Here is a 27,431-nt window from a genome sequence, read left to right as displayed (position 1 = left end):
TTTGCCCTAAACAGAGGGGTAAATGGAAAATAATTTGTTTGAGCAGTAATCAGAGATAAGCCCCACACTGCAACCCACCCCCACCGCACTCCCAGCTTTAATCAAGCATCTAATTAAAAGAAGAAAGAGAAAAAAAATCTAAATAAATCAAAGATCTCAGCTTGCTAATGCGTGTTATTGCTGTTGTGAGCAAAAAGCCCAGATTAGCTGCTGTTCTTTTCTGTGTATACAGGGGGATTAGAGATGAACTGACGCGCTTGGCGTTGCCTGTAATTTGATTTTCAGAGGGAAGTACTGTAGGCAACATGATCTGAATCTGAAACCACTCATGTGGAGCTTTGTTGTGTTACCAGCTCACAGCTGAAGGAGAAAAAACAAAACAAAAAACAAACAAAGTGCCTCCTCAGCAGTCTCAGCGGAGGTGTGTCGAGATGCCGCGCCGGCCTACTAATGTGGAGGGAATGGTCAGAGGTTGAATCCTTGACCTTTGTCAAACCGGGGGAAGATGGACGAGCCGCTACCTTGTGTAAAGTTCACGAGACCCGAGAGAGATGATGACTCTGGCAAATGTCAGAAACTTTCCTCCTCTGACATTTCATCAGCTCTGTCTCACACCTATCACTCACATTTTGGTTTTTCTGCCCTGTCTCTCTTCCTGTCTCTTTCCCTCCGTACTCCTTTTCTTGTTTGACAGTCTGGATCTATCCAGGCTTCATTTTTGACACATGTATAAGAATTTGAGCTCAGAATGAACACATTTTCAGTATTCAACTGAACATCGGATCCTTTAAAGGTATAAGTGTGAAGATATGTTTGTAGTTGTAAGAGCCAAAAAACCATCTCAGTGTAGTTTAACATGCTTTCTCTTTGCAGTTTTAGTGACCCCAGGCCAATCAGAAGAGCGGAGGCTGAATGTTTTTTGTGTGATTCATAAAAATACAGCAGATTTCAGAGAGAAGCCAAAGCTGCAAGGTTGGATGATGGGTCGAGGTGGGCGGAGCTTGGGACATCTGTTGTGACATCACTAAGTAACAGGAAGTAGTGACAGCTCATTTTAAGGCTCAGTTTTTGAATAAAGGCTGTGTGCACTTCTCTGTGAACTGAGCCTTTGATACTTTTACAGTATTGATAGAGAACACAGAGCTGCTCTATAATAAAGAAAACATGGGAATTTCATTTTTACAATGTGGGACCTTTAAAGTGTCAGTTGAAATAACAATCTTTGACTAGTGTCTGTCTAACATACCATGAAGATGACACCTTTACTAGAATTTCATGTGACCTATTGACAGATATAAATGTTAAATACTTGAATATATCAACCTGATGTGCCAGTCAAACACTTACTGATCAGAAAATCATTCGCACAACGATATCCATATCTTTGAACTTGCAATGTATCATAATGACTTTTTATCTGGTGCCAACATCAAGTGGAAATTTGAATGTATCCACTGTCTATGAAGAAAGAAACTCCCACCAACCACGGTTTTACTATTAAATACCCCTTGTTATTGGGAAATGTAGTTGTTATGCCATCATTATATAAAAATGAATATTGATCTATCCCCTTTTTTCTACTTTCCAGCATCAGCATCACCTTTCTACGTTGCATAACTCCACCATGTGCTTCAACTCAGTCTGTACAAATAGCAACTCATTATTACATAAGTGAAAACTATTTGATTTTTGATGCTGGAAATCATTTAGGCCTGAAGGCTCCGAAGTTTCCACGTCTTCAGCTCGGCCCAGGAAGTGATCGGATCAAAGAGCGCCGCTATTATGAAAGACACTGCAGGACACAAGTGTCTCAGCTTGTGTCCGAGCTGAAGCTTGTTCTGTACTTGTACTTGTAATTTGTGATGAAGGACGATTGTTTGCCTGCAGTTTCTCTGTCTGGGGGCTTATTATTGATTCTCTTACATTTCCTGTTCGCTTAGATGAAAACGCTGCAGCCTTCACACAACAACCTGGGATGTCTATGAAGACTCTCGCGCATTCCAGGACATTATATAGCTGGGAGGCAGTCAAATGCAAATGAAGTCGCTGTTTGGTCGCACATCCAAGAGGCGTCGATGAACCCTGAAGGATGAGTTGTGAAGTGTCCTCCAGGCTACGACTGCAGGTGTCTCAGACTCTTTAGTTTTCATCGAAACCATCTTCTCTCTTTCTCTCTTTCTTCTCTTGTTACTACAGTATGCTAACTATACGTTTCCAGAGGTCTGTAAGTCCACATTTGTTAGAGCCTATAGATCTTGCTGGTGAGGCACCATTGAAGTCGTGGCATTGAACAATGGATTTTCTGAGAGGAGTGTATTGACTGTGGCGCTGTAGCCCACTAAATCCATGCTGATATTGAATGGGGTCTATAGATACTTGGAGGAGAAATTCTATTAGGTCCAACTCACCAGCCACCTCCCCCAGGGAGCGTGAATCAATCCGCCGTGTGTGTGTGTGTGCGTATGTACGCCGGCTGTTGTATGATGAGTGCAGTGCCTGTGTGTATGTGTGAGCGTGTGAAAAAACAAGATGCTGGGGTGATTCAACAAACCGACAGACTGAAGACATACGTGCACACGCTCGCGCACAGATGTTACTCCCACTCAGGCCACCTTTGACATGAGCGAGAGGCGATTCCGCATCTCTGCCAGATGACGGGGAAAAGCTGCTGAGGTGCCGTACGTGTGAAAGTCATGCTCGCTGCAGCATAAAGACCACATGCTGGCTGTGAGTCACCGGCAGGAGTTACAGGCCTCAGCATGGGAGAGGGAGCGCAAGGGGAGGAGGACCGAGAGCAAGAAATACAGGGAGGAAAAGAGTGACAGCTCTTTATGTGTCAACACGAGTATAAAGGAATAATGTGCGATGTTCCTGGAGGAGCACTCTGCTTCTAGGAATGTAAATGTAAAGTACGAGCCTGTTCCTGCATATGTTGTCATGTGCATCTGCCTTGTGTAAGTTCAACATGTCTGCTTTTGTGTAGGTTATATATAAAACATGTATGGCTGAGAATCAAGAGTGCATGTGTGCAGGTTTGATGGCGCATGTTTCTTAGTATGTAAGTGCTTTTCTAGAGTACAGATGTATGGATGTAGAGCCTCTGATCAAATATACATGATGCTGTCGGAAGTATGAAAACTTTATCTATAGAGCACCTTCAAAGAATAGTGACCAAGAGCATCAGAGAAGAGAAACACCAAGGTCTAGAGAGGGCAGTGAAGGTCGATGTGAAGAAGGCCAAACTTAAAGCAACACTATATCGTTTTTCAACCCTGAAAAAATGTTTTTCTAAACTCATTTAAAAGAGAATTCCGGCCATTTTTGACCCCTTAATCGTTTTCCTGATGGTCACCAAGTGTTGGGGGGAGCAAAAAACCCGACTAAAATTGATGCAGGCAAACCGGAGTTACACCATGGCTACCCGGCGCTAGGGATAGCGACAACGCTAAACTATGGGGGCCATTTTTTTCAACCACAACAAATACTCAAAAAATAATCAAATATCTATGGTACATGACTCGAATCCTTACGAGACACCACACAAACAAGTGACTTGCAACAATGAGTAAATGAGTTATAGAAACCACCTCTGCTGGGAGTCTATGTTGGTGCAAAAGTTCACATACATTTTTTTTCTCTGAGATTTAAATGGAGGCTGCACACATTCTCAGAGAAGCAATAAAGGCAAAATCACAAACACATTTACAAACAAATGTATGAATGAAGGTGTGTTTACCTGTAGAATCTGGCATCGGTCTGAGGAGCAGTCAATGTTCTCGCAGGGCTGGTACATCCCCAGGGTCACACAGTTCAACAGGATCACCATCATACTGACGCGTTCGAACCACGTGGAAACAGCTGGTTAAGGAGAAGAACTGACAGAGCCGTGCACACAATCTATCTAGTATAAGCGTGTTTTCATGGATCTCAGTGGAAATTGAAAACTCTCAAAACACAAAGAATCACAATTCGAACTGAAAATTTGAACTGAAATAAACACCTGAGGTCAACACATAAGATACACTGTGCTGGCTTACTACTGTCTATCCTTCAAAATAAAAGCACTACAGAAGCATTATTTAAGACAAAAAACATGCAGGTTGGGTTGTAATCCGTTTCTAAAATATTAAAACAATGTAATCACCCCAATAAGTGAGTGTTATGTAATATGAATAAGAAAGTAATATCGTGGTATAAAAGTAAAATGTTGAGACTCACACTGTGCAGAATCACATCATTACTACAAGCCTGCTCTTTACCAAGATGCTAACATTTACATCAGAGTGCCTAGAAAAAAAACATTCAGGTTAAATCCTTTTGGGTTCAATTCAGTCACAAAATGTCAGAGCGCAGCTTTGAGTTACAACACAGGGTGTGCTGTTTATAATGTGTGATATTTACAATCTGTACAGTTTTCCAGTATTATTCCCTGGACACTCACAATTAACATCCCAAAGTAAATTCATGATTATGAACTTCAATGAGCTCTAATATCGGTGCAATTCACAGAATTCAGTTTCACTATCAGTGCGGCCTGGGGGAAAAGCAGTGAGTCTCTACTGGTTCAGTGGTTCCTACGAGGACGGTTCACCTCTCAAAGTGCCGCAGAACAAATGTTAGACAATATCTGCTGCGACGCCAAATGGTTGGAGAGAGAGGTTAACGGAGCGAGCGGAACATGTAAAACCAGAGCTCCGTGCCAGAGACAATTGACAAAAACAAAATATCAAAGCAGCAGAATGTGACCGAGGGATTCAATCTGTGTTTCCTGTGTGTTCAGGGGTCGAGCGCACTCCTCGGCTAACAAGCGCGTGAAGGAGGATGCACTGTAATAAGCCCAGGGGAGAGATGGGACGATGCTGAAGCTGAAAAGCTCCTGCAGCAGCTCCTCCATCACACAGCCTGCAGGTCGGCAGCACTTTCAGAGGAATGAAGAAGAAGAAAAGAAAAAAAAAAAAAAACCCTGGTGAACCTGTTCTTTCTTTCTTCCGCTCCACAGCAGGTTTGAACAGACAGGATTAAATCCTTCAACATGTTTCTCCTGGCCCTGCCTGAACCTTCCTACAAAGAGATGGACGACTGCAGATATCACAGCATGGATAAAGATAGGCTGTGTGTGGGCAAAACACATGCATACACGTAAACACACACACACACACTCACATGCGCAGACACAGACAGAGCCTTGCACACATGCAACCAAACGCCCACTCATCAACACACACACACGAGCAGAAAAGTACACATACGCAGATTTGCACGTGCAAACCAAAACGCTCAAAAACATAAAAAGCTCACACTCGCCCACCCACACATTCACACACACACACACACACACACACACATGTACGGTGAGTTGTGCGCATTAAGTCTCTCATTAAATCAAACATTAAATCGATGTGTGTCAGCTGACGGGGATCATTTAAAGATAAATATTCAGCACCGCAGGGCGCCATGTTTAATATTGATGTCCCAACAGGCTAATAGCTGTGAAGTAGACATGCGAAACAAGGTTAAGAGGCAAGAGATTTGTCATCTGATATTTGTTGGAACGACTTCAGATATCACACGTTGATGATTAATACGCCAGAAGATCAATTTTTAATTGGGGTATACCTTTTCAATTATTGATTTTAAAAGCACTAGCTGCCAGATAGATTCTGTCTATTGAAATCACAGCACATGTCAGACCTGTGCCAGTTCTACCTACAGGACATTCATGAAGCCACAGTTAATGGAGTTACTGTAATTACGTAAACAGCTTAAGTGGGTAAGAAAACAGAAAAATGTGTGATGTGTGAAACTTGATTGACATGTTCCTGGGGAGAAAAGGTGAGACAATTGCTAAAAACATTCTGTTGTATTTGCTTTAAAAACAGACTCCATTAAAAACCAATTAACATGGTAGAAGATTCAACAGAAATTATGACCACCAATCAGCTAAGTTTCAGGAAATATGGCCAGAAGAGTTTCTGCAGAACATTATGATGTCACAATGAAATTGACCTTCAAACTTTCAGATGTAAAATGTCACCACTTCATTTTATCCTTGTGTACATATGAGTCAAATCGTCTCATAACTGCAGAATGAATTTGTGGGTAGTGGACAAAAATGGGTTTTGACCTTTAAAGGTAGAGTCTGGAGGTTTGTTTGTTGCAGTGTGTAAACAAAACATTCAAACTAGGCCCCTCCTCTCCAGCTCAACTGTGTAGCCTCCTGCCCCTGACAGCAGCAGTTGCCAGGACCGCAAAGGAAAGGAAATAGGCTACAGTCCGAGTGAAGCACTGGAGCAGTGGCCAATACCCGTCCGTCACCAACAATGGGAGCCTCCAGTGTTATGCTGTAACAAGTAGAGGGGCCGTTGTGGTGAGCTGGGAAGCCAGTGCTAGCGGCAGATGCTAGCAGAAGTTAGCGCCATGCTAGCAGGTGTTAGCGGTGGCGGATATATCTGCCGCTGGCACTCGTTAGCATCCGGGACAGCTATAGCGGGGCTAGCAGCCCTACTCGTGCTGCATGGAGCTTCACCTGAGCTCTGTCATTGGCTGGAGAGAAAACACGACTCTCCACCAAAAGCGACCCCGTGCACAACAAAACAAATCAAAAGACCAAAATACAGGTGGGGGAGGGAGACAGGACACAGTCACCACCGCACAGGACTAGAAGCACTAGAAGCACAAAACTTCCAGACTCTACCTTTAACGTTTGACAACCAAACGGTTCATCCTTAAGTCCAAATAGATGTGTGTGCCAAATTTGAGGAAAGTGGTCTCAAGTTATTTATTAGTACTGGTTACTAATACAACATTTACATTAGAAATACACAGCTCTGCCACTTACATAACCCTACTTTAAATTATACAGCCTTTTCTTATTGACATGTATGTATTTTCTGAACTGACATATGCAGTGTCTTGGAAATAAGGTAAAATACATTTTCTGTAACAACTGGTGTCGGTCTTGTGATGAGGTCACTAGAGCTGTGACACCTGTCAACGTGTAGATGTGCTCAGTGGTCACAGCGGTAATATGACCCCTCGGTGCTCATGGGTAGTTTTGTGACTGCATATTGCACAGTTGTTGCACTACGGTGGTGACACACAGAGGGACAGACACCTGCCAGAAGTCTGAAAACTGCCTCTGTCTGTGTTGGATCTTATTTCCAGAACCAGAACCAGAACCAGTGGGGGACTCGGCTTTTTATCCCCGTTCAGACAAGTGTTAACTGAATATCTGAACTACAGTCTGGAATATGTCCTTAAATCTACAACACACACACAGTCACATACACTCACATTGTGACAACGATACCAGGCTGCTCTGGCGGCAGCGTTAAAAATATTCACATGTTGTCACCGCTCCTCTGGCAGGCAGGCGTGCTGCAGGCGATCACACACACACTTTTGCCACCTCAGCTGTTTTTTATTTTTTCCTGCAGCTCTCTCCTGCTAATGAGGACAGAGATATCATCCGCAGGTGTCACTGAGCTCGTGGCGTGGCCCTGCGGGCGCCGCCTGCGAACAAACCGCCCTAAAAAGCGCAGGCCTTCCTGGCAGATACATACTTTAATGTCAATAGCATGAGCTGGATAAAAACTGCAGGTCAGCGCTTTCTTATTTTCCCCCCAAGTCTAAGTAATGATGACAGCCCCTGGGTTAATGCTAGAAGGATTATCTCGGGGGTTATTTCCACTGCCAAATACGTTCTTTAAAAAACAGCCCCCGCCAGGGTCTCTCCAATTTTGGCTTCTCATGCTCACTGACTATACATGAGCTGCCTTTAACAATGTGCGAGCGTCTGTCTGTCTCTCTCCACTTCTGAAAAATGAGACAATTAGTGTAGGTGCCTTAGAGGAGGAGGAAGAGGAGGAGGGGGAGGCTCTGGATCTTTTCTTTCCTTCTCTCACACACATACACACACAGCGCATCAACACTACAGCTGGATAGAAAAATAGGAACTCAACAGACGAGAAGATTAACTCAAAAATTGTTTAATAAAACTGTTTCACCTCTGGAGTTCCTTTTTAACCAGGGAGTGAATGTAAAGCAGGGTGCTGCTGTTTCCCAGCATGCTCTGCTTCACATTCATCCATCAGCTGTCACTCACTACTGCTGGGAACACATACAGTATTTCAATGTGGGCCACTGAGCAGCTCCATTAAAATAGTTGGAGGTACAGTTTGACTGATTGGGATTTGTGCTAAGCTCTCTGATGAATCTGAGCACTTGTGGTCCTGACTTATATGGGTTTCTCTGATTGATTTTTTAAAGTTTGGGTAAAAGTGGCATTTTAGACTGCCATTAAAATCTATTTATGTACATTTGAGAGGAAGGTCGCAGTCTTCAAACTAACGTGCTGCGTCAATCCTCCCAGCATGAGGATTAAAAGTCAGTTGTGACTGTTCTGGCCATAACAACAACAACAACAGACTCATTCACTGTGGTGGTTGTTGATTCACTGACAGGCGACTAAATGTCATGGACCATCACCAAACCATGGTTTCACTGAAAACACGTCAAGGCTTTACTAACAATATCATGTCCGCTGTTCTGGGAAGGAATCAGACCCGCAGGCAGCTAATTATTCTGATCGATGCATCTCCAAATTACTTTTTTTTCAATAAACTCAAAAAAAGATGGAGAAAAAAACAACAGGAGGAATCCACAGGATACTCAACTTGGAGCGATGCCCCGAAAAACAGACGCTTTTCTATCATAAATATAAACTCAACAATTGTCAAATAACTTTAGGACGTTTTACTGATTCTGGTTCAAGAAAAGTTTGATGCAAAGCTCCAGGAGCAGATTCGGTCACATCACAGAGCCAGGAAAGAAAGAAAGAAAGAAAAAAGCTAAGATTTCTAAAGGTCCAGATGAAACCCGGTGCCACTGGAGACCATTACCCACAAGATGTGGATGGAGCCGAAAAGCATCAGCGTGACAGAGCTGGAAAGAGCTGCGAGGTTGAAAGTGTGTGGCAGCGGGGGCTAAATGAATTCTTAATACCTCACTGCGTGGTGTCACTCTTTTTCCAGCCCTCTCTCCATGTCATGTCTCTCTCTCCCTCTCTCTCCTGCCTTCCCTCCCTTGTTTTTTTTTTTTTTTTTTATTGTTTCCAAAGAGACACGCAGGAGGCAAACGACCTCCGGTTTCCATGGCAACCGATCGACTATCAAATGAAGTGAATAATCAAAGAGGAGAGAGAGAGAAGGGAGATGGAGAGAGAAGGGGATAAAGAGAGAGAGAGAAAGAGAGGGGAGGGAGGGTAAGGTTATTTTGGTTTTCTGCTGTGGTGTCCTTAAGTGAGGTCCCATCATGCCTTGAGGCGTCAGTGCCGCCTAAATATTTCTACAGCTGCTAATGACGACTTCTATTTTTGATACAAGCATGTAGAAATGATATTATGATCAGAAATAAGAGAATAAACAAAACTTTGACTCTCTGTGCTTCAGACACACCACACCTGACACACAGGTGAGTGCAGGTGTGATGTGTAAGACAGGAAGTCCAACTGTATCTGGTTACCAGTCCCATATTTTACACTTTTTCAGTGTTTTGGATTTTAAGTATTAACCCATAAGAGGATAATTAACGTTCTCTCCATCTTGAGCTGCACCAGGTCGGTGAGCCAATCACAAGAGAGCAGCCTCTGAAAGGTGAAGGCTTTGTTGTGACATCACAAAGTCGCTGAAATCTTGCCAGCTCCTTTTAAGGCTCAGTTTCTGAACACAGGCCGTGTGCCTTTTTCTGTGGACTGAGGCTTTGATACATTCACAGTATTGATATAGAACCTAGAGCTGCTAAATAAACGAATTATAATAAATAAATAAAAAACTGATGAAAACATCACTTCACAGATCTTAAAAATGAAAGTCATACAAATAAACGCTTTGGTTTTAGGATTATCTTATTAGCTTTCCATGTGTGACATAAGAAGATGATATAAAAGTAGATAAAGACTGAATGTCTTTGCGTAACGACTGGAAACTAGAAGGAAACATCTAGCCTGACAGTAAAAACACATGTAGACAAATCCATGTAAAGCTGACTAATAAACACAATGTCGCATTAAATCGAAAACACTCATTGGTGATTTAAGGAAAGTGTTGTTGTGCTGCGACTACTTTTTGTTAAATAAAATCATCTCCTCCGAAAGACACCAAACCAAACCAGTGCTCACAAACAACACGCTCCAGACCACAAACTGGTCTCATAATCACCAGCTGACTTCTCTGCTGGCGTACAAGTTAAACAAACAAAATAATGTAATAATTACTGTACAGCTTTACAGTTTCACTTTGGATGGAGCCAGGATTACAACTTGCAACTGGTTTCTTAACTTCATGCGAGGCTAGGCTAATCACTGCAGACAGACCTCAAATCAGCCACAGTATTAAATGATGAACTACTCCTTTAAACTCATTTAAAGCAATGATAAACCAATTCAAACTGAAGCTCACTCCAAAACATCACCCACCAGGTTTTGAAAAAAGCAAGACATAATTCGTTGATTTACTTTTTTCTTTTCTGTTCTTCTCTTCCTACTTTACACATCTCTCTCCCACCAACCTGTTCTCACTTTACACATCCATCCATCCATCCATCCATCCATCCATCCATCCATCAGTAGCCCACTCTCTCCATCCACTCCTCCGCCACTGTATCATGTTCAGAGAAGCTGGCAGGTCTTCTTCCTCTTTCCTGGAATTTTCCATCAGGGGGTTCTTCGATCCGGTGCAGCTGACTGGATAAAGGGAGGATGGTTTGTACGTGTGGGGGTGATGGCGTGTGTGTGTGTGTGTGTGTGTGTGTGTGTGTGTGTGTGTATGTGTGTAAGACAGCAGTAAATGTCATGGGATATCACACGGTAATGCTTCACAGCATCTCATGTCAGCTCCTCTTTTCCCTACGCTGTCGGGTCAGAGGAGCACACACACACACACACATGCACACCCATGAAGACACATGAATGATAAAGGTTATGTGGATAATTGTCAAGATGACGGTAACAACAGATGCTATTAGTTGTTCCATGAATCTCTCACTGATGCCTTCACAGACTCATCTCTAACTTTCTTCTTCACCCTTAAAACGACTGAGGCCGATGTTTGGGTGGAGTTGAAATATAAAGCTTTTAAACTATGAATCATTAGCACATTAACGCTGAAATATCAGTGCAATTAGCATGAACAAATGAGACCATCAGTCAAACGGATGGCAGCTTCTGTTTGTCAGACTGTAGCTGGCTGAGAGTTACACTGAGTCCCCTGCTGAAGGTCTGTGAGTGAGTTTCCAGCGGGAAAAAAATGAAAACCACAAGGCTAAAAGAGCTGTGGACAGATAAAATGGTTAGATAGATAATTAAAGACAACCTATTATTGGGAGGAAAGGTCATTACCTTCGCCAAAAAAACAAAAAACAGTGACAAATCGCCTTGTTGTATACAACTAGCCTACTACCGGGTAGAAAACCAGATTTGATTCACGAACAAGAGTTTAGCCACCTACCTATGTTTTTCACGTGACTATCACCGTTTATACAAATCTGAAATGATTGAAGAAACATTACTATTTCTATGTGCACGAGCAAAGTAGTTTTGTGCATGGTATTTATTCAGTTTTGGGAAATCGCGGTGTCTAGAAAGTATCAGTGGCTCAGCTGACAGGACACTTAGCAAAGCTAACGGCAGTCGCTAAGCTAATGGCGGCAGCTAAGCTAACGGCAGCAGCAAAGCTAACATCAGGACGCCAACTTTTAAAACCCTCCCGTTGTCGGACACAACATGAAACTTCTCCAGTTAGTTCAATCATGTTGTAACTCAGATATCCGCCGGAAAAAATATTTTTTTATGGACCGTTTATTGAGTCACTGAGTTATTAAAGTTAAACCGGTAACGGTTAGCCCTGCCAATTTACGATAACCATGACTAATTACAAAAAACGTGCACACAGAAATAATGTTTGTCCAATATTGGTTTTATAAACTTTACAAACAACAGATTAGTCTAAACGGTGATGAAGTGACGTGAAAAATGAGATAAATATAGCGAAACTCTTGTCCGTCACTATTGTTCTCATGCTGGATTCCTACCTGGAAGTACGTGTAAACAAGGTGATTCGTTCTATTGGACTTCCTCCCTGGATGCAGCCATCATCATCCTCAGGTTTTACCAAACACTAACAGATCCTCAAAAATATCCACTGTGTAAATAAATGATAGAACTAAAGTCACATAAAACATTTTTTTAAAGAACCAATAAACTTTCCAACTCTTCAAATCTCTGACTTCTCTATCTGTCTGTGTCTCACACTCCTTATCTGTCTCCCAGATGGCCAGTCGACTCGGTGCACAGCTGCCATAGGATTCCTTGAGACATTCCTTGCCCTGTTGCTGTGGCAACCAGCGCTGACAAAAATATTAGGAACCCTATGTTGTGTGTGTGTGTGTGTATGTGTACTTGTATTGTGAGTGGAGTTAAGTCCTCAGTTCATCATTTGATATCTTGATCAAGGATCCAGTCTGTTCAAACTTTTTTTTTTTTTTTTTTTAAAGCTGCCAAACAAGAAACAAATCCACACCTGGGTTTAATAATGTCTTATCAATCTGTTTTGCATTAACAGGTGCTAAACTCGTCCAACTGTGACGAGCCCACACACACACACAACAAGAAGAAGAAGGAGATCTGTGTTTTTTTTGTTTTTTTTTGTGAGACCATCGTTGCACTATGAGTTAATTGAGGAGTCCATCAGCCGCTGGAAATGGACTGAGGGAGATAAAGTGCAGCATGAGAGAGAAGTGGAGGTATGGACGGGGCAGATAAAGTTCTGCTGGCTTCGCTAACAGCTGCCAACTTCAGGTCTCTTTGGCAGCGATGCTGAGATACGTGGCAGCAGGGAAACACTTTGTGTGCGGTTACAGATAGACGCCTGCTAGCCGGACAGGAAGCGACACCAACACAACACAGACGTGCACACGCAGTCGTCCTTTAGACCATCTGGTGGGATTTTTCTGTGCTTTCTGTTTCTTTTTTCCTCCCTCGATCTCTTTCATTTCTTTCTCTCTTCATCTGATGTACTATGTTGGTAATGTGATGCGGATGTTAAGCGTGTAGGTTTCCTCTGCTGCCCACGGCCGCTGTTACATGCTATTTCCATCCCGCAGCGATTGCCAGGCTTGTGTAACCGAGAGCGAAAAGCAGCACCAGACTGACCAACAATTACGTAATACAACCGGTGGAGCTAAAAAATACTAAGGCCAGGTAGAAAATACAAAATACACAAGCACATTCAGAAAAAAGAAAAGAAAAAAAGCATCTTTAGTATACTTATTTCAACAGTTTTGAAAACAATTATGCATCAAAATACTCACATTAAAGGTCCCATATGGTATAAAATCAGACTTGCATATCTGTTTTTGTATTATTATAAATTAGATTTAATTATTTATTACTGTGAAAGTATCAAAGCCTCAGTCCACAGAGAAATGCACACAGCCTGTATTCAGAAACTGAGCCTTAAAACCAGCCGTCACGACTTCCTGTCACTTTGTGATGTCACAACAAAGCAGACGCCACTGCTCAAAGCCCCGCCCACCTAGACCCACCATACAACTTTGCAGTTTTTGGCATCTTTGAGCACTGTTGTTGCTACAACACCAGGAAAACAAAACAATCAGAGAAAGGAGATGCAAAACTTAACCACAAATATACCTTCCTATGGATCAAACTCTGAATTAAAATGCTGAAAAGGTGTAAAATAAGGCGCCTGTAATAGTTCAAATACAGAGTATGAGTGAATATCAAAGTGTGATTTAACACAGCTAAGTTTACAGTTCATATGAGCTCCTTCCATCCCTCGCCTGCACTCAGAGGACATAATAGCTGCTTAAGTAGAGCAAGATAATGAGAACAAATGACGGAGGTGAACCTTGATCCAGAGAAAGGCAGGAGAAAGAGAGAGAGAGCGAGGGAAATGAGACACGGAGCAGGAGGGAGTGTGAGAGAAAGGTCAGAGAAGAGATATGAGAGAATGAGTTAATGAGAGCAAAAACAAAACAAGTGTGTGTGTGTGTGAGAGAGAGAGTGTGTGTGTCAGGCTCATTGTGTTTGCATTGTAAATAATGGTAAGAATAATGTGGTGCTGATAACCTGCCTCAACAACATCCTCCAATATCAAAAATCACATTTAAAGAGATCATGTGCATGGATCACTTTCAGCAAAATAAAACTATACACTGTACATATATTTATTTTCTTTTTTTTTTAAATATTGCACACTAATTATATGGTGTATTATTCTGCTGTATGTACTGTAAAGTAGCATTTCTTCTTTAGCTGCTGTTTATTCGATTCACACCTAAACCCTACCACTTACCACCCAATAACAAGTCTTATTGTTTTGCTAAGTCTAACAACACATTAATTGATTGAAAGATTAACAAACTGAAAGAAAATTACCTAATTGGTTTAATTTTTCAAGCCAAGGCATCAAACATTTAATGCGTCTAGGTTCTTAAATGTGATGTGTGTTGTGAACGTTTTTGGTCTGTCAATAGGAGAAAAACAAGACATGACATGACATCATCTTGTGATCTATTGTGATGGACATTTGCTGATGTTTCATTGACAAAATGATTAATTGACCTATTGCAAAAGAAATTAAGCCTTAAGTAGCTCAGTTGCTCCAGTGCAGCTGTCACTTGGTTTCAGTATCTTGTACAGTATCTTTCAGTAACTGAGCAGATAGACAATCCTTTTCACCACAACACACAGGTGACACACTAATGTACTACACTTCTTATTGATTACATCGCCATGTCCGAATTGTCCACAAGGACTACATCCAATACAAAAACCAGACCACACTGCTTTCACCCTCATGTCACTCAACATCTTTTCCTTTCACACTTTTCCTACTATAGATATTTTTCTCATCTCATCAATTAGCCCCAAAATTGTATGAATGCGTGTTTGACAGCGTTGTGTCCTCTGTATTTGCTCTTGTTTTGCATCATTATAATCTGTCTGAGAAAAATAACAAGACGACATATTAATATTCATGTTTTTAACAAGAGGAACAAAGTGTGGGTATCTGCAGGGACGAGGATCACTTTCAGCGGGAATAACGAGAGCTTTCCCTAAACTAAGGCGCTCATTTCGCTTCTCGGAACAAAAAAAAAGGTACACAAACGTGCACTCGCTCCGCACACACACGCATTAACACATGCCAGTCAACAACAGTCCCCCAAAGATAGCAGCAGGCAGACAGCAATCATTGGAGGCGAGTGTTAATGACAGACTAATGACTATCATTTACCCCACCTCTCTGTCTCTCGCTCTTCCTTTATCTGGGAGTTTATTACCATTGTCCTATCGAAGATTATCTTTTTTCTATAAAACTGAAATCTGTGCCCTAAAAATACAACTTAAAAAGATATTCAAAGTTGTGTGAAATCGTTCTGTGGAACTGGAAAAAAAAAAAAAAAAAAACGTATCACTTATTCTGATTGATTATATTTCAGCTGAATAATAAATAAAGTTGTACGACCTTAAAAAAAAAAAAAGAGAATTAAATCAAGCACACAAACAGAAACACATGTCCAGGAGCTCGCTGTGCTAATTACTGTGTAGTGTTGTTCTTTCAAGGCTGCTGCTGCTCACCTTAGACACCCCCCTCCTCCTCCTCCTCCTCCCTTACCTCGCCCCTCAGCCTCACAGCCTCAGGCCGTCTCTCTATAGGAGCCAGTGAGTTATTTCAGCACCTGCAGGCTCAGCAGGCGATGGCCGACTGACAATAATACGTATTGGCAGCAAACAGCACGACGGCGGGACATGACATCAGCAGCACAAGGCTGATTTCTTTTTCTTTTTTTTTTTACCAGGGAGGAAGTAAACGCACCATGGATATGATATGGCACGCAGGGATCAGGACTGCAGCCATGAGACAGAAGGAGTTGTATACCGTCCAGTCTGCACCCCCCTCCACCCACAAAACCATTCAAGAACATCACATGACCTGTTCCTCGTTCCAGTTCTGGGTTAGTGAAGCAGGGAGTCATGGAAGGATAAAGAAGTGGATTTGTGGTGGTGGAATGACCTTGGTACCGTGATTGAACAGTCTCATTTGAATCTCATTCCTCGGCATTGATCATCAATAAATGCTGGATTAATAACTGGCAGCAGAACCGTAACAATTAATGTAAAACCAACTACAGTTCAGTCGCCGCATAAATCATGTGAAAAGTGCAGCACAAGCAGCTCCACATGTTTACACACCTTACACTCTTCCATCCCTCATGCTCACCTCACACTGCTGTACTGATTTCCTCACTTCACTTTGGCTTTTATTATTAAATAAACTACTTTTCTTAAACTGTTCATACAGTACCATATCCCAGGTGTCAGGTTGTGACAGCAGCTGCAGAGATTTCATTTTCAATTTCCTGGCCCACATGCTCCTGGGTAATAATCTGTCTCACAACCAAACCACTGTTTATCTACTGTTTCTATAAGTACCGATTTTGAAAAAGGTATACTTTTAGCTTGAACTGGATGTTAGAGGCCTTAATAACCCCTTGAATATGAATAGTGGTACAGGGTGATGTTATCCATACTGAGTATTTAGAGTGTAGCTACATCTGCATGCCTTTTATTTGCGTAACTCTGCCTAATGTGGAATGTGGCTCTACATTAAAAACAATATTTGTAAACTATATTTACAGTATCCACATCAGGTCCAGGGCAAAGCAGCTGTAGATTGGTTAATTTACATATTTTAAAGTGTGCTATCATAAAACCTAAAAGACGGAGGGGTCGCCTGGAGACACAGATACGTATGAATGAGTTTGTACTTAGATGAAGGTAAATGTTTCCTACAGGTAAACTATATTTAGCATGCAGTTTTTCCTTTTTTGTATGTAATGAGGATTCTGGAGTAAAATAATAAATAACAAAAATAACAATTTGAATGGCCGTAACACTCATAAACAGAGTTGTGAAGACTTTTATTCCACCTGAAGGATATTGTTTTCCTGAACTGCACCACTGAGACATTTGAGAGTGGTGCAATTTATTTTTTGCTGGCACAGAAAGTGATCAGAGAACAGAGCTGTTCCTGTTTCCTGCTTCCAGAGGGGAAATAGTAAATGTAGTAGGAGGGAGAAGGCGAGGTGGGGGGTGTTTGTAAAATCTTCAATCAAGGTTTATGTACTTTTACACTGCCTTTGTGTTACAGGATCACACAAAGCATTTTCTGAAAGGAAAACAGAATGTTTATGAATAGAGCAGCCAGATGGGCCTGTCTGCTATTGGCTACTATGAATCACACAAAAGATAAATGACCGACACACTGTTGTGCTCTAATGTTAAATCACTACCAGTATAATGTCATATAAGCCACATAAAATAACAAATAATGAGGAAAAATACACGTTTTGACAAAATATAGCCTACTTCCTCACAGTAATTCTATTTTGTCAATCACTGTCAGTTAAAGCAAGTAGCATTGCTAAATTAGCTCTGATAGCTACCTATTTGCTTTTTTTTTTTTTTATCAATTAGCCTATGTTCATTTGGTAAAAAATTATATACATTCACTCACACACAAAGATGCTGTGAGGTTACAGAATAACTTACTCATTAGTTAGTTACCTTTTTTTTAAATCATTCAAGTAGATGCTAGGCTAACTTAGTTTTACCGAGTGCTAATTTGTCGTTGTTTAGCGTAGGTAGCCTAGCATCTAATTAAATGATTACATACAAAACATCAATAATCATAGATACACCAAATGTGTAAACATGAATTTTACAGTGTTAGCTAGAATCATGTTACTCTCCCTGACAATTAGGGGAGAGTGGGGTAAGTTGAGCCACTTTTTGTATTCAGGATCACTACATCAAGACAATTATAGTTTTGTTGCTAACTAACACATCTGCATATATTTCAGGATGTTTTGGATCCCTACAAATTAACAGAATGAGTGTAAATATAACTGTTTTTAAAATATAGCATGTTCAAAAAAAGTGGTCTTGTGACTCATAGGAGTGGGGTAAATTGATCACCCTTCTTTCCTTCCATCCATCTCCTACCTCCCCCTTTACTTAATATTTCATCTGTCCAGGTTACAGGTGAACACAAACTGCAGGGACTTCCTGCTGAGCCACCAACTCACTGAGATTTGGGGAGTTTTGCAATTACGTGGCATCTTGGGAAGAATCCCAGATATTTTTCTTTGAAAGTAAAGTTTGGCACACTATAAACAACTTTTCCTGTTTATATGAACATACTTACTGTAATCACAAACATACAGAATCTTGATTCAATCATTTGGACATATACAGCCAAAATATATTCATTAAGTGTATAGGATAGTTGGCTCAACTTACCCCTGGCCAAATGGATCAACTTACCCCTGGCCAAATGGATCAACTTACCCCACAGCTACCTTAGCTTGGGTTTATTGCTCTCACAGCTAAAATGGTGCAGTTTCATGCTAGGTTTACTACCTCATGTTGTAGCTCATAGATACCACAACCCATGTATAAAACAAATTTGCAATCATCTCTTTTGGTCTAAACACAATTCTCATGAAATTTATAATCGACAAAATTCACTCTCAAGAGTGAAAAATGATTTTTTTTGGTCATAAATGTTAAACCACTTTACTCACGTGGTTCTAACCTTCACAGACTCCATGAATTGATGCCTGCCTCCCAAATATTTGGTCACATGCTAACTTTTTCCTATAGTTTCCTAGAAACAAGGGGTGGGTCAACTTACCCACTGGCTCATCTTACCCCACTCTCCCCTATAACACTATGTAGGATTTGCAGTAGCTATAGGTACTCGCCATTGTCGGTACTGGCGCCATTGCTGTCGTCGCCGTGTCCGTGTTTGGCTAAGCTTGCAGGCTAAATGTTGATTAGCGAATTCCTATTTTGCTCTTTTCTGTTTACCTACGGAGTGACAGTTATGATGAATAACATATATACATGTACCAAACCACTAATGCCTACAATGCAACCGAAGTTCACACATGTCCAATATTATCAATCACAGCATAGGAAAACATTCAATTAAGGAGCCTGAAGAATTCACCACAGCACAGTAATACTAGACAAAGCTCAATGATCCACTGAGAAAATCACAGAGGAGCACCAAAAAAAAAAAAAAAAAGCCAGCCCAGCCACATCTATCCATCCTCAATCAATACCATCCACCTGATGGCTTAGAGACCTATTGATGTCCCTATTGAATTATTGATCACTTTCTCTAAAACAAATGGCCTAAATATTATAGATGACATTCAGCACAATAGGCTGCGCTACACCGCAGAGGTCTGCCAGGCTGTAAGAGGCCAAGGCAAAAAAAAAAAAAAAAAAAATAGAGGATAAAATTGATTGGAATTGTGATGAGGTTGGTGAAAATGTTAGCTATAAAAAAAAGGTTGTGTCCCACCCTGAGGCACTGAGGGGCTAAAGGTCACATGCACCTTGTGACCTGCAGAAAACACAGATGTTACTATGGGAAAGACTTGGAAATTGGTTAATGTAACAAATCAGTGAAACAGTATGTGTCTTACTATTATGACTAATTGCCTTTAATTCAACATTTAAAAGTTTTTTTAAAGGGATAGTTCAACATTTATTCAAATTTGCCTATGGCCATAATCCCTATAGTCATAGCAGTAGGTTCATTACCTTTAATTATCGGTGCGTGTTGTTTTGAGATCCGCGGGGCAGATACACGAGCTGTTCAGCGAACACAATGGAGGTGAACGGTACAGGTCTCCTGTCCCTCAAAACTCATCAAATACACAATCCAACTACTCCAAAACACTCTCGTGGAGATGTTGTGACCTGCACATTCACCAGACTCTCTGCCCCACGGATCTCAAAGCAACATGCACCGATAATTAAAGGTAATGAACCTACCGCTATGACTACAGGGATTATGGCCATAGGCGAATATGCAAAAATCTTGAACTATCCCTTTAAAGTATTCAACCTTACTGGCAGTGGTTTTTTCTGACTTAGGCTTTATCTTCATTAACAGTTCAAGAACAACGATCCACTTTGTGTCGGGCGCCATGAAGAAATCAAACAGATTTCCCAACAAATCCGTGTGAAGGCCAGGAGGGCTGCAGTCAAAATGAACATAATAATTGAAAGACTAAAGGTAGAACCATTTCTTCCAGATAAATTAGCCAATTAGCAGAAAGAAGATCGAGGTTACAGATTTCAAATAGATTTTACATTTCTACCTCTCTGTGGCTCAGTCCTGCAGATGTCACCCCCACCACCGCTACCACCACTGCTACCACCGCTCAAACCGATTTGAGTCATCAAATTAAACCTCAAATTAAACTAAAAAGTACCCGTGCTCCGTTCTGCTGCCCTCAGACATTTTATTAAGCCATCTCATTTGTCTGTGACATCGCCAGCGCTGGCTCCGTAACTGCTGGAAGAGGCGAAACTTATGGATGTAACACGACGGCTAACTGGGGAAAGGTTGACTATTAAAATGAATTGCAGCTTCCGCCAAGGAACAAATTGTCTATTCAGTGAAATAGGATGTGCCAGCGCTGCGAGCGCCTGCGGAATATATTGTGCGAAGAAGGTGTTCACTCCAAAACAACTCATCTCCGTTTGGGAAAGAAACTGCTGATTGTAATTCAGCAAGTTGTATTTCAGAAGCAGATTACCTTAGCTTCAAATATACTGTTCATAGCTTTTGCTGAGACACATATTAACGCATTTGTGAAGGTAAACAAAGGATATTGTGACGCACGTAATATTTTCTTCACTATATCTTTGCTGTTTTGGGAGCTCCATTGTTTCTGTTCTTACTATTATTTTTTAGATATTCTCACAGCTATTTCTCATAGGTAATTACAGTTTAAATTCACAGCTCAAGGCTAAAGTACAGGGTCATGCACCGATGGGGATGAAAGGTGAAGTTTCCCTGTTTAAGGTTAATATAATAATACTTCAGAGGCCCTGTGCATGCATGCATGTCCTGCATGGCTAAATGAGTTATTGAGTTATATGAGTTAGATACCATTTCACCTATAGTAGGTCTCTCACAAATCACTTCATTAGTTACAGTATATTCTATAAATGATTATGGTAAATTTAATGTAATTCCAGTTTGTGGCTGAGCAATATTCAAGGAGTGACACAAATACACAAGCAGAAACGGGTATTCCACCCAGTTTGGCTGAAGGCAGAGAGACCATTAATCATGGGTGAGTTAAAATCAGGAAGCATGAGTGTTTCATCAGTTTCGTTTCTCTGCTGCCAACAAACATACAACACACCAGGGAGCAACCGTGCAATGGATAAATAGATACGAGGAGAACGAGGCAAGATCCAATGACCGAGGATGAAGAGGAGACAAACAAGAGAGTGACATGTAGAGGAAGTGAAACTCATCAATAGAACAGAATATAACTGGGAAGAAAAGACATGAAAAAACTGGACTGATAGGTGAATGATCTCTGAAAAGACACCACTGACCGCTGAGCAGATGAAAATAGCGCATACAGCAGTTTTATTAATGTTTCATAATTACTCATGTGTATAATAAGAAGCATATATCATCTGTCCTTCCCTACAGCTCTGTCTACTCTTACCGTTGTCCACATTCACACAATGCAGCTGTTTAACATAATTTTAAAGGGATAGTTCAACATTTTGGCAAATTGCAATAATCCTTATAGTCTTAGCAGTAGGTTTGTTACCATTAATTGTCGGTGCAAGCTATTTTTAGAGCGGCGGAGCAGAGCCGCGAGCTGCTCATAGTGTGGTAAATGTGCAGGTTACAACTTGTCCACCAGAGCGTTTTAGAGTTGTTGGATTGTGTATTTGATGAGTTTGATGAGGGAAATCAAGAAATCCCATGAGCCTCAATAGCGTAGCTCTAAGCAGCTCACGGCTCTGCTCCGCCGTTCTAAAAATAGCTTGCACCGACAATTAAAGGTAACAAACCTACTGCTAAGACTATAGAGATTATGGCAATGGGCCAATTTGCCAAAATGCTGAGCTTTCCCTTTAATGACACTGGGGTAAAAAAATAAAACAAAATATGTTTATTGTTGTTTATTGTATAGGCTATATGTACGTACACACACACTTCTGATGCACATTGTTGCTCCTCTGTTCTCACTCAGCTTAGTATGAATGAACAGTGCACACTCTCTCACACACATGCTCATAGTTCTCCCTCAAAACTATATACAGTCAGTCAATACAGACCAAAACACACATAACAATGCATGAGTGCACACACACTGACAAACATGAATGCTCCTATTCTCTCTGTCCATCACACATGGAAGTGAGAGGGAACACACACACACCATCAGTGGGATTTCCTCGTGGGCGACTAGTCCTTCTGTGTGTGTGTGTGTGTCACACCGCTCTGTCAACATCTGGCAGCAAACATTTCAAAGGGAGATGATGCAGACGAGGAGGATGAGGGTCGACAGGTAAATGTGTGATTGTGTTTCAGTTTAATCTGAGAGAAATTGAAAACAAGAGCGATAAAAGAAGTGGAAGATAAACATGGAGACTGGTGGCATTTAACCGTCCAGTGGGAGAAAGATGAATGAGAAATGTAGGAGTAAAAAAAAAAAAAAGTACAAAAAAATATTTAAAAATAAGAGAATAAAACTTGACTTGACGTGGATACAAAATGAAAAGAATGGCTGATATTAATATAGAAGAAAGGAGGAAGATTTAAAGAGGATAAGAGGAGATGACAGCTCCTTGTGTGCAGCCTCTCCACCACTTTGACAGGTAGGTACGGTGACATTAGCATAGTGATTAACAGTCACATTACCATGATGATTAATACCGGCATTAGCATAAGAACTGTGACTGGGAGAGAGCCAGCGAAACGTTTGCACACGTCAAGACAGGAGAGAGTATAAAAAGAAATGATGTGGAGCGGCAGAAGGAACCAGAGAGGATGGAAACAGTAATTATGGAGAGGAAACAAAAGAGATGAAGACAGAAAATGTCTTATTTTTTCTTTTTTCCCCCCATCATGGCTGTTGGCAGCTACAGCACCATCCACTCCAACACGTCTTCATAAATAAGTTTACCACTCTGCCTGTGCTGCATGTCCAGTGATGAGACAGGGGTGTCCCACAGAGGGAGACCAGCTGTCAGCTCCATTCCCTCTGCTGATAAAACCACAACCCGGATCTTTTTCTATAGGTGGAAACACTGACCACACACACACATGCATGCACAGGCACATACATGGAGGGTTAATGTATAGCTGGAAACCAAGACTGTCAGTCTAGACCTGTGCACAGATGAAAGCCTATTTTAACTGTGCAAGATGGAGGAGCTCTCGATCAGGAAGGGAACCACTTGGATTTAACTCAGCTAATAGGTAAGAGCCTCCCATTGGATAATTACTGCATGGATTATTATGTTTCAGCTGGCAACAACTTATTTAACCCTAACTGATGCAGTCTCAACAACCATGGTGGAAGACACATGTGGTCGTGGAAAAGATGTTAATCTGTTTCAGAAGGATCACATTATTGGCATCAAGCAAATAAAACATCTAAGGAGATTGCTGAGACTACTATAATTGACAACACATTATCAAAAACAACTGAAAGGATAGTGGGGAACCATCATCTTCAAGGAAGAAACATATAATATATAATATAACCACAGAGTCCAGACCTTAACCCCATTGACAATCTTTGAAAATTCAATGCAAGTCTGGGTGGAAATAAATGTTGTGACATTGCAGAAGCTTATCAAAAATGATGCCACAGTGAATGCATGCCGTAATGAAATCTACAGGCAGTCCAACGAAATATTTGAGTGTGTGACTTTTTTTTGGACGGGCAGTGTATTTTGTATGGGTCTGTCCATACTGTAGCTTGTCTGTTTTTTAGCTTGTGCCTGTGAATCTGACAAAACAGAGCATAAGAGTAAACCAAAGACGTCTTTGCTTAGGTTAAAAGTTGTGCCTCCCCTCTTGGAAATCCAAATCCAGCCATGAAATGCATCATTCCTCAAAGTTTATGTCAACCTAATGTTACCAGTGAATGTCCCCATCTTGAGGTTAGGTGAAATTGAAAATGCCAGAGAAGAGCAATGAGAACACATCTAACACTTTATCAGATCACAGTCTGATCAGTCGTCCATTGTCGGGGCTGAGATTATAAAGACAACTGTTTTTATGTCCCATCATGACAGGAGGCATCACATTAAGGTTGGCATTATGGTTTTCCCATTTGGTAAACATGAACATCTCCAGTGGGTCCATACTGTACAAAGAAGGGTCACGTGACGTAACAATCAGATCCTCAAGGATTCAACAAAACTAACAAAGTAAAGTAGAACAGATGGAGGCAGCATGGAGCTGCAGCGAAGCACATGTCATGTTATGGTGATCTGCCAGGACTAGACGGGTCTTGTCAAGTCAAGTCTATTCATCATACAGACAGCAATTACCGTCACAGAGGGCCTTTGCAGGTCTGTGTAAAACAAGAAAACAAAATGCCAACTCTTCAAAAAGAAGATGGAAGAAGGCAGGAAAAAAAGAGGAGATGTGATGTAGGCAAATGACAGAAACACCAGTGTGAACAGTCAGGCTGCTGCTGTGTCAGATTACGCTGTGAAGGCATCCGAGCGCAGTCCTGACATTAAATTAGTCACGTCTCTCCCTGGTGGAGCCACAACGATTTGCATGTCATACACAGATGATGCAGTCGACCTGGCAACGCACTGCAGCCTCCAACATCTGGAGTCCCAATATATCTGTGCAGGAATTTTGTTTATCGATGTCACTTCTGCTTTCGACATCATCAGCGCACTCCAAGCTGTTCGGGAAGCTCCGGGACGTGAACATTAGCACCATGGTGTTCCTCTGGATCCTCCGTTCATCATACGACACGAAGAACGTTAACACCAGATTCACACTGAACTCCATTAAAGGTAGAGTCTGGAAGTTTCATCGTTGCCGTTTGTAAACAAAACATTCAAACAGGGCCGCTCCTCTTGGGCTCAACTGTACAGCCTCCTGCCCCTGACAGCAGATTCAGGAGCAGCAGTTGTCAGGACCGCAAAGAAAAGGAAACACAGTCCGAGTGAAACCTGGAGTCGCAGACCAATACCCGGTCGTCACCGACAACGGGAGCCTCCAGTGTCATGCTGTAACGAGTAGGAGGGCTGTTGTGGTGAGCTGGGAAGTGGGTGCTAGTGGTGGATGCTAGCCGCCACTGCTGGTGGAAGTTGGAAGGTGGAAGACTGTGCTTTCTCTAAATTATATATATATATATATATATATATATATATATATATATATATATATATATATATATATATATATATATATTTAAATCTTTTTAATGCTCCAGACACTCCTGTTCTTTATTTGAGTTTTTAATAGTTCTCATCAGTACTTTTTATCTACCATATTTATATGTATCTGTGCGAATGGGAGAGTTGTGTGTATGTGAGAACTGTGCGAGGAATGTCAAATGTACTGGTTTTTTATCTGTTTTGTGTACTTACGTATGTAATGCAGTTACTTGCGGCACATGACTGTCCATGACAAATTTCCCTGCAGGGACAATAAAGTTGTATTGATTGATATTGATTGATTGAAAGTTAACATCGAGCTAGCGGGTGTTAGCGATGGCGGATAGCATGCGCCCCTAGCACTTGCTAGCATCCAGGACAGCTAGCGAGGCCAGCAGCCCTCCTACTCTGCTGCACGGTGCTTCACCTGAGCTCTGTCATTGGCTGGAGAGAAAACACGACTCTCCACCCAGAAGCGTCCCATGTGCACAACAAAACAAAGCAAAAGACCAAAATAAACGTGAGGGGAGGGGGCTTTGCAGACACAGTCACCACCACACAGGACTAGAAGCCCATAGGTGATGATTTCATTTGTGTAAGTCTAGTGTTTATTTCAAGCTAACTACACTAAAGGTGCTTTCACACCTGCCTTGTGTAGTTCGCTTGAAATGAACTCAAATCCGTTTCCCCTTTTGGTGTGGACCTCTTGGCCAGGTGTGAATAAGATCCAGCTGAACAACCAACCCCTTCAAGTTTAGAAGCACATCTCAAGTCAATGTTTCATTTATGATCCTACTGTGGCAGTTCGAAAAACACAGACCTGAGAAGAATATATAGGGTCAGTGTTACACAGACAAAATCCAGAGCTTTCAGTCCAGATCACTATCAGGTATAGAAACACACCCAAGCGTGTAAAAAGAAAATTATCACCACAGCATCAAAGATCACAGGCTGCCGACCCCCGACACTGAAATCCAGATATATCATCTCCAGAGCGATGGAGATAACAGATGATCCTCACCACTGCACCGTTCAGAAAACCTGAACAGGAGCATCTAATGTAAAAACCCATACAGATACTGAATTCATCAACGTGTGAGGTGTGGACTTTGTGTTTTCTCTTCTATGTCTGTTGTGCACTTCTTTGAAGCCCCAGTGTTGTGTATCTTTGCAGCCATTCAACTGAAGGAATGTTGAACAGGAAATTAATCTGGCAATTAAACTGATTTTGTTGAGCAGAAATCTCCATTTGAGCTGCATCAATCCAATCATCATCCAATCACATCCCCCGAAAGAGTGTCACACAGCCGTCCTCTTGTGTTCACTGATTATCCCCAGTACGTTCAATTTGCATGAAATGTAGCTGAATGTCATTTTCTTCACGCACGGCGACATGTTACGACGCCCGCTACACAACCTGATATATGATCGCCACTCGACACCCCCCTTTAATTAAAATGCAGTTATCTCGATGTAATGTATGCACGCTCTGCACTCGAACCCACCTTTAATTTTTAGTGGTTAAGTCTTGTCCTAACAGCCCATTACACACATCAGAGGTCGTTAAACGGCTGCAAACCACCGAACCAATCAGCAACCGGACATGGCATCACATGACCAGCAGGGAGTTTAACGACCAGGTGCTCAGCTGAGGTATCACTCCAGGATGAGCAGATGGAAATAGGATGGACCGGGCAAACTGATTTCAGTATATGAGATCTCCTGTGCTTTTACTCAGGAACTGCTCATCATATACAAAAATGCACAAATCAGAAGATTCTGTGTGTGTGGATGTGAGTTTGTGTGCGAGAGAGAGTGTGTCTGTGCAATAATAGCAGTGGCACAGAGGGCCACATGTGTTGGTCCACGGGAGATTGAAAGTGAATTGGAAGCTATTAATCTGACCTTCCCCCTGCCATCAGATTTGGTTGGGAGCAAAATATATATTCGCTCCACACACTCTGCTCCTCTTTGCACCGCCTCACACACTCTCTCTTTCTCTATCACACCACACATCCTCCGTCCTTCCTCCCCTCCGATCCACAGGTACAAGTTTAGATGTCTTGAGAGCAGCGTTTTACTTCTCTGGCTTTGAAATGATCTC

The 27,431-nt window shown here is 41.6% G+C and overlaps 1 protein-coding gene across 1 annotated transcript in view; it reads right to left on the bottom strand.

Annotated features, from left to right (window-relative positions):
• Window positions 1-27,431, bottom strand: part of LOC310987786 (voltage-dependent T-type calcium channel subunit alpha-1I-like) — a gene marked incomplete at its 3' end in the record, with an annotated part of 212,719 nt that overhangs the window by 178,006 nt on the left and 7,282 nt on the right. The window contains 2 exon segments of the mRNA XM_083974215.1: window positions 3,737-3,855; window position 3,858. Of these exon segments, the coding sequence (XP_083830341.1) occupies window positions 3,737-3,855; window position 3,858 (120 nt within the window).

This window comes from Trachurus trachurus (genome assembly GCF_905171665.1).
Source record: "Trachurus trachurus genome assembly, chromosome: 1".
Lineage (NCBI taxonomy): Eukaryota > Metazoa > Chordata > Actinopteri > Carangiformes > Carangidae > Trachurus > Trachurus trachurus.
Note: the sequence above shows the minus strand (reverse complement) of the source record. Positions and strands in the feature narration are given on the sequence as shown.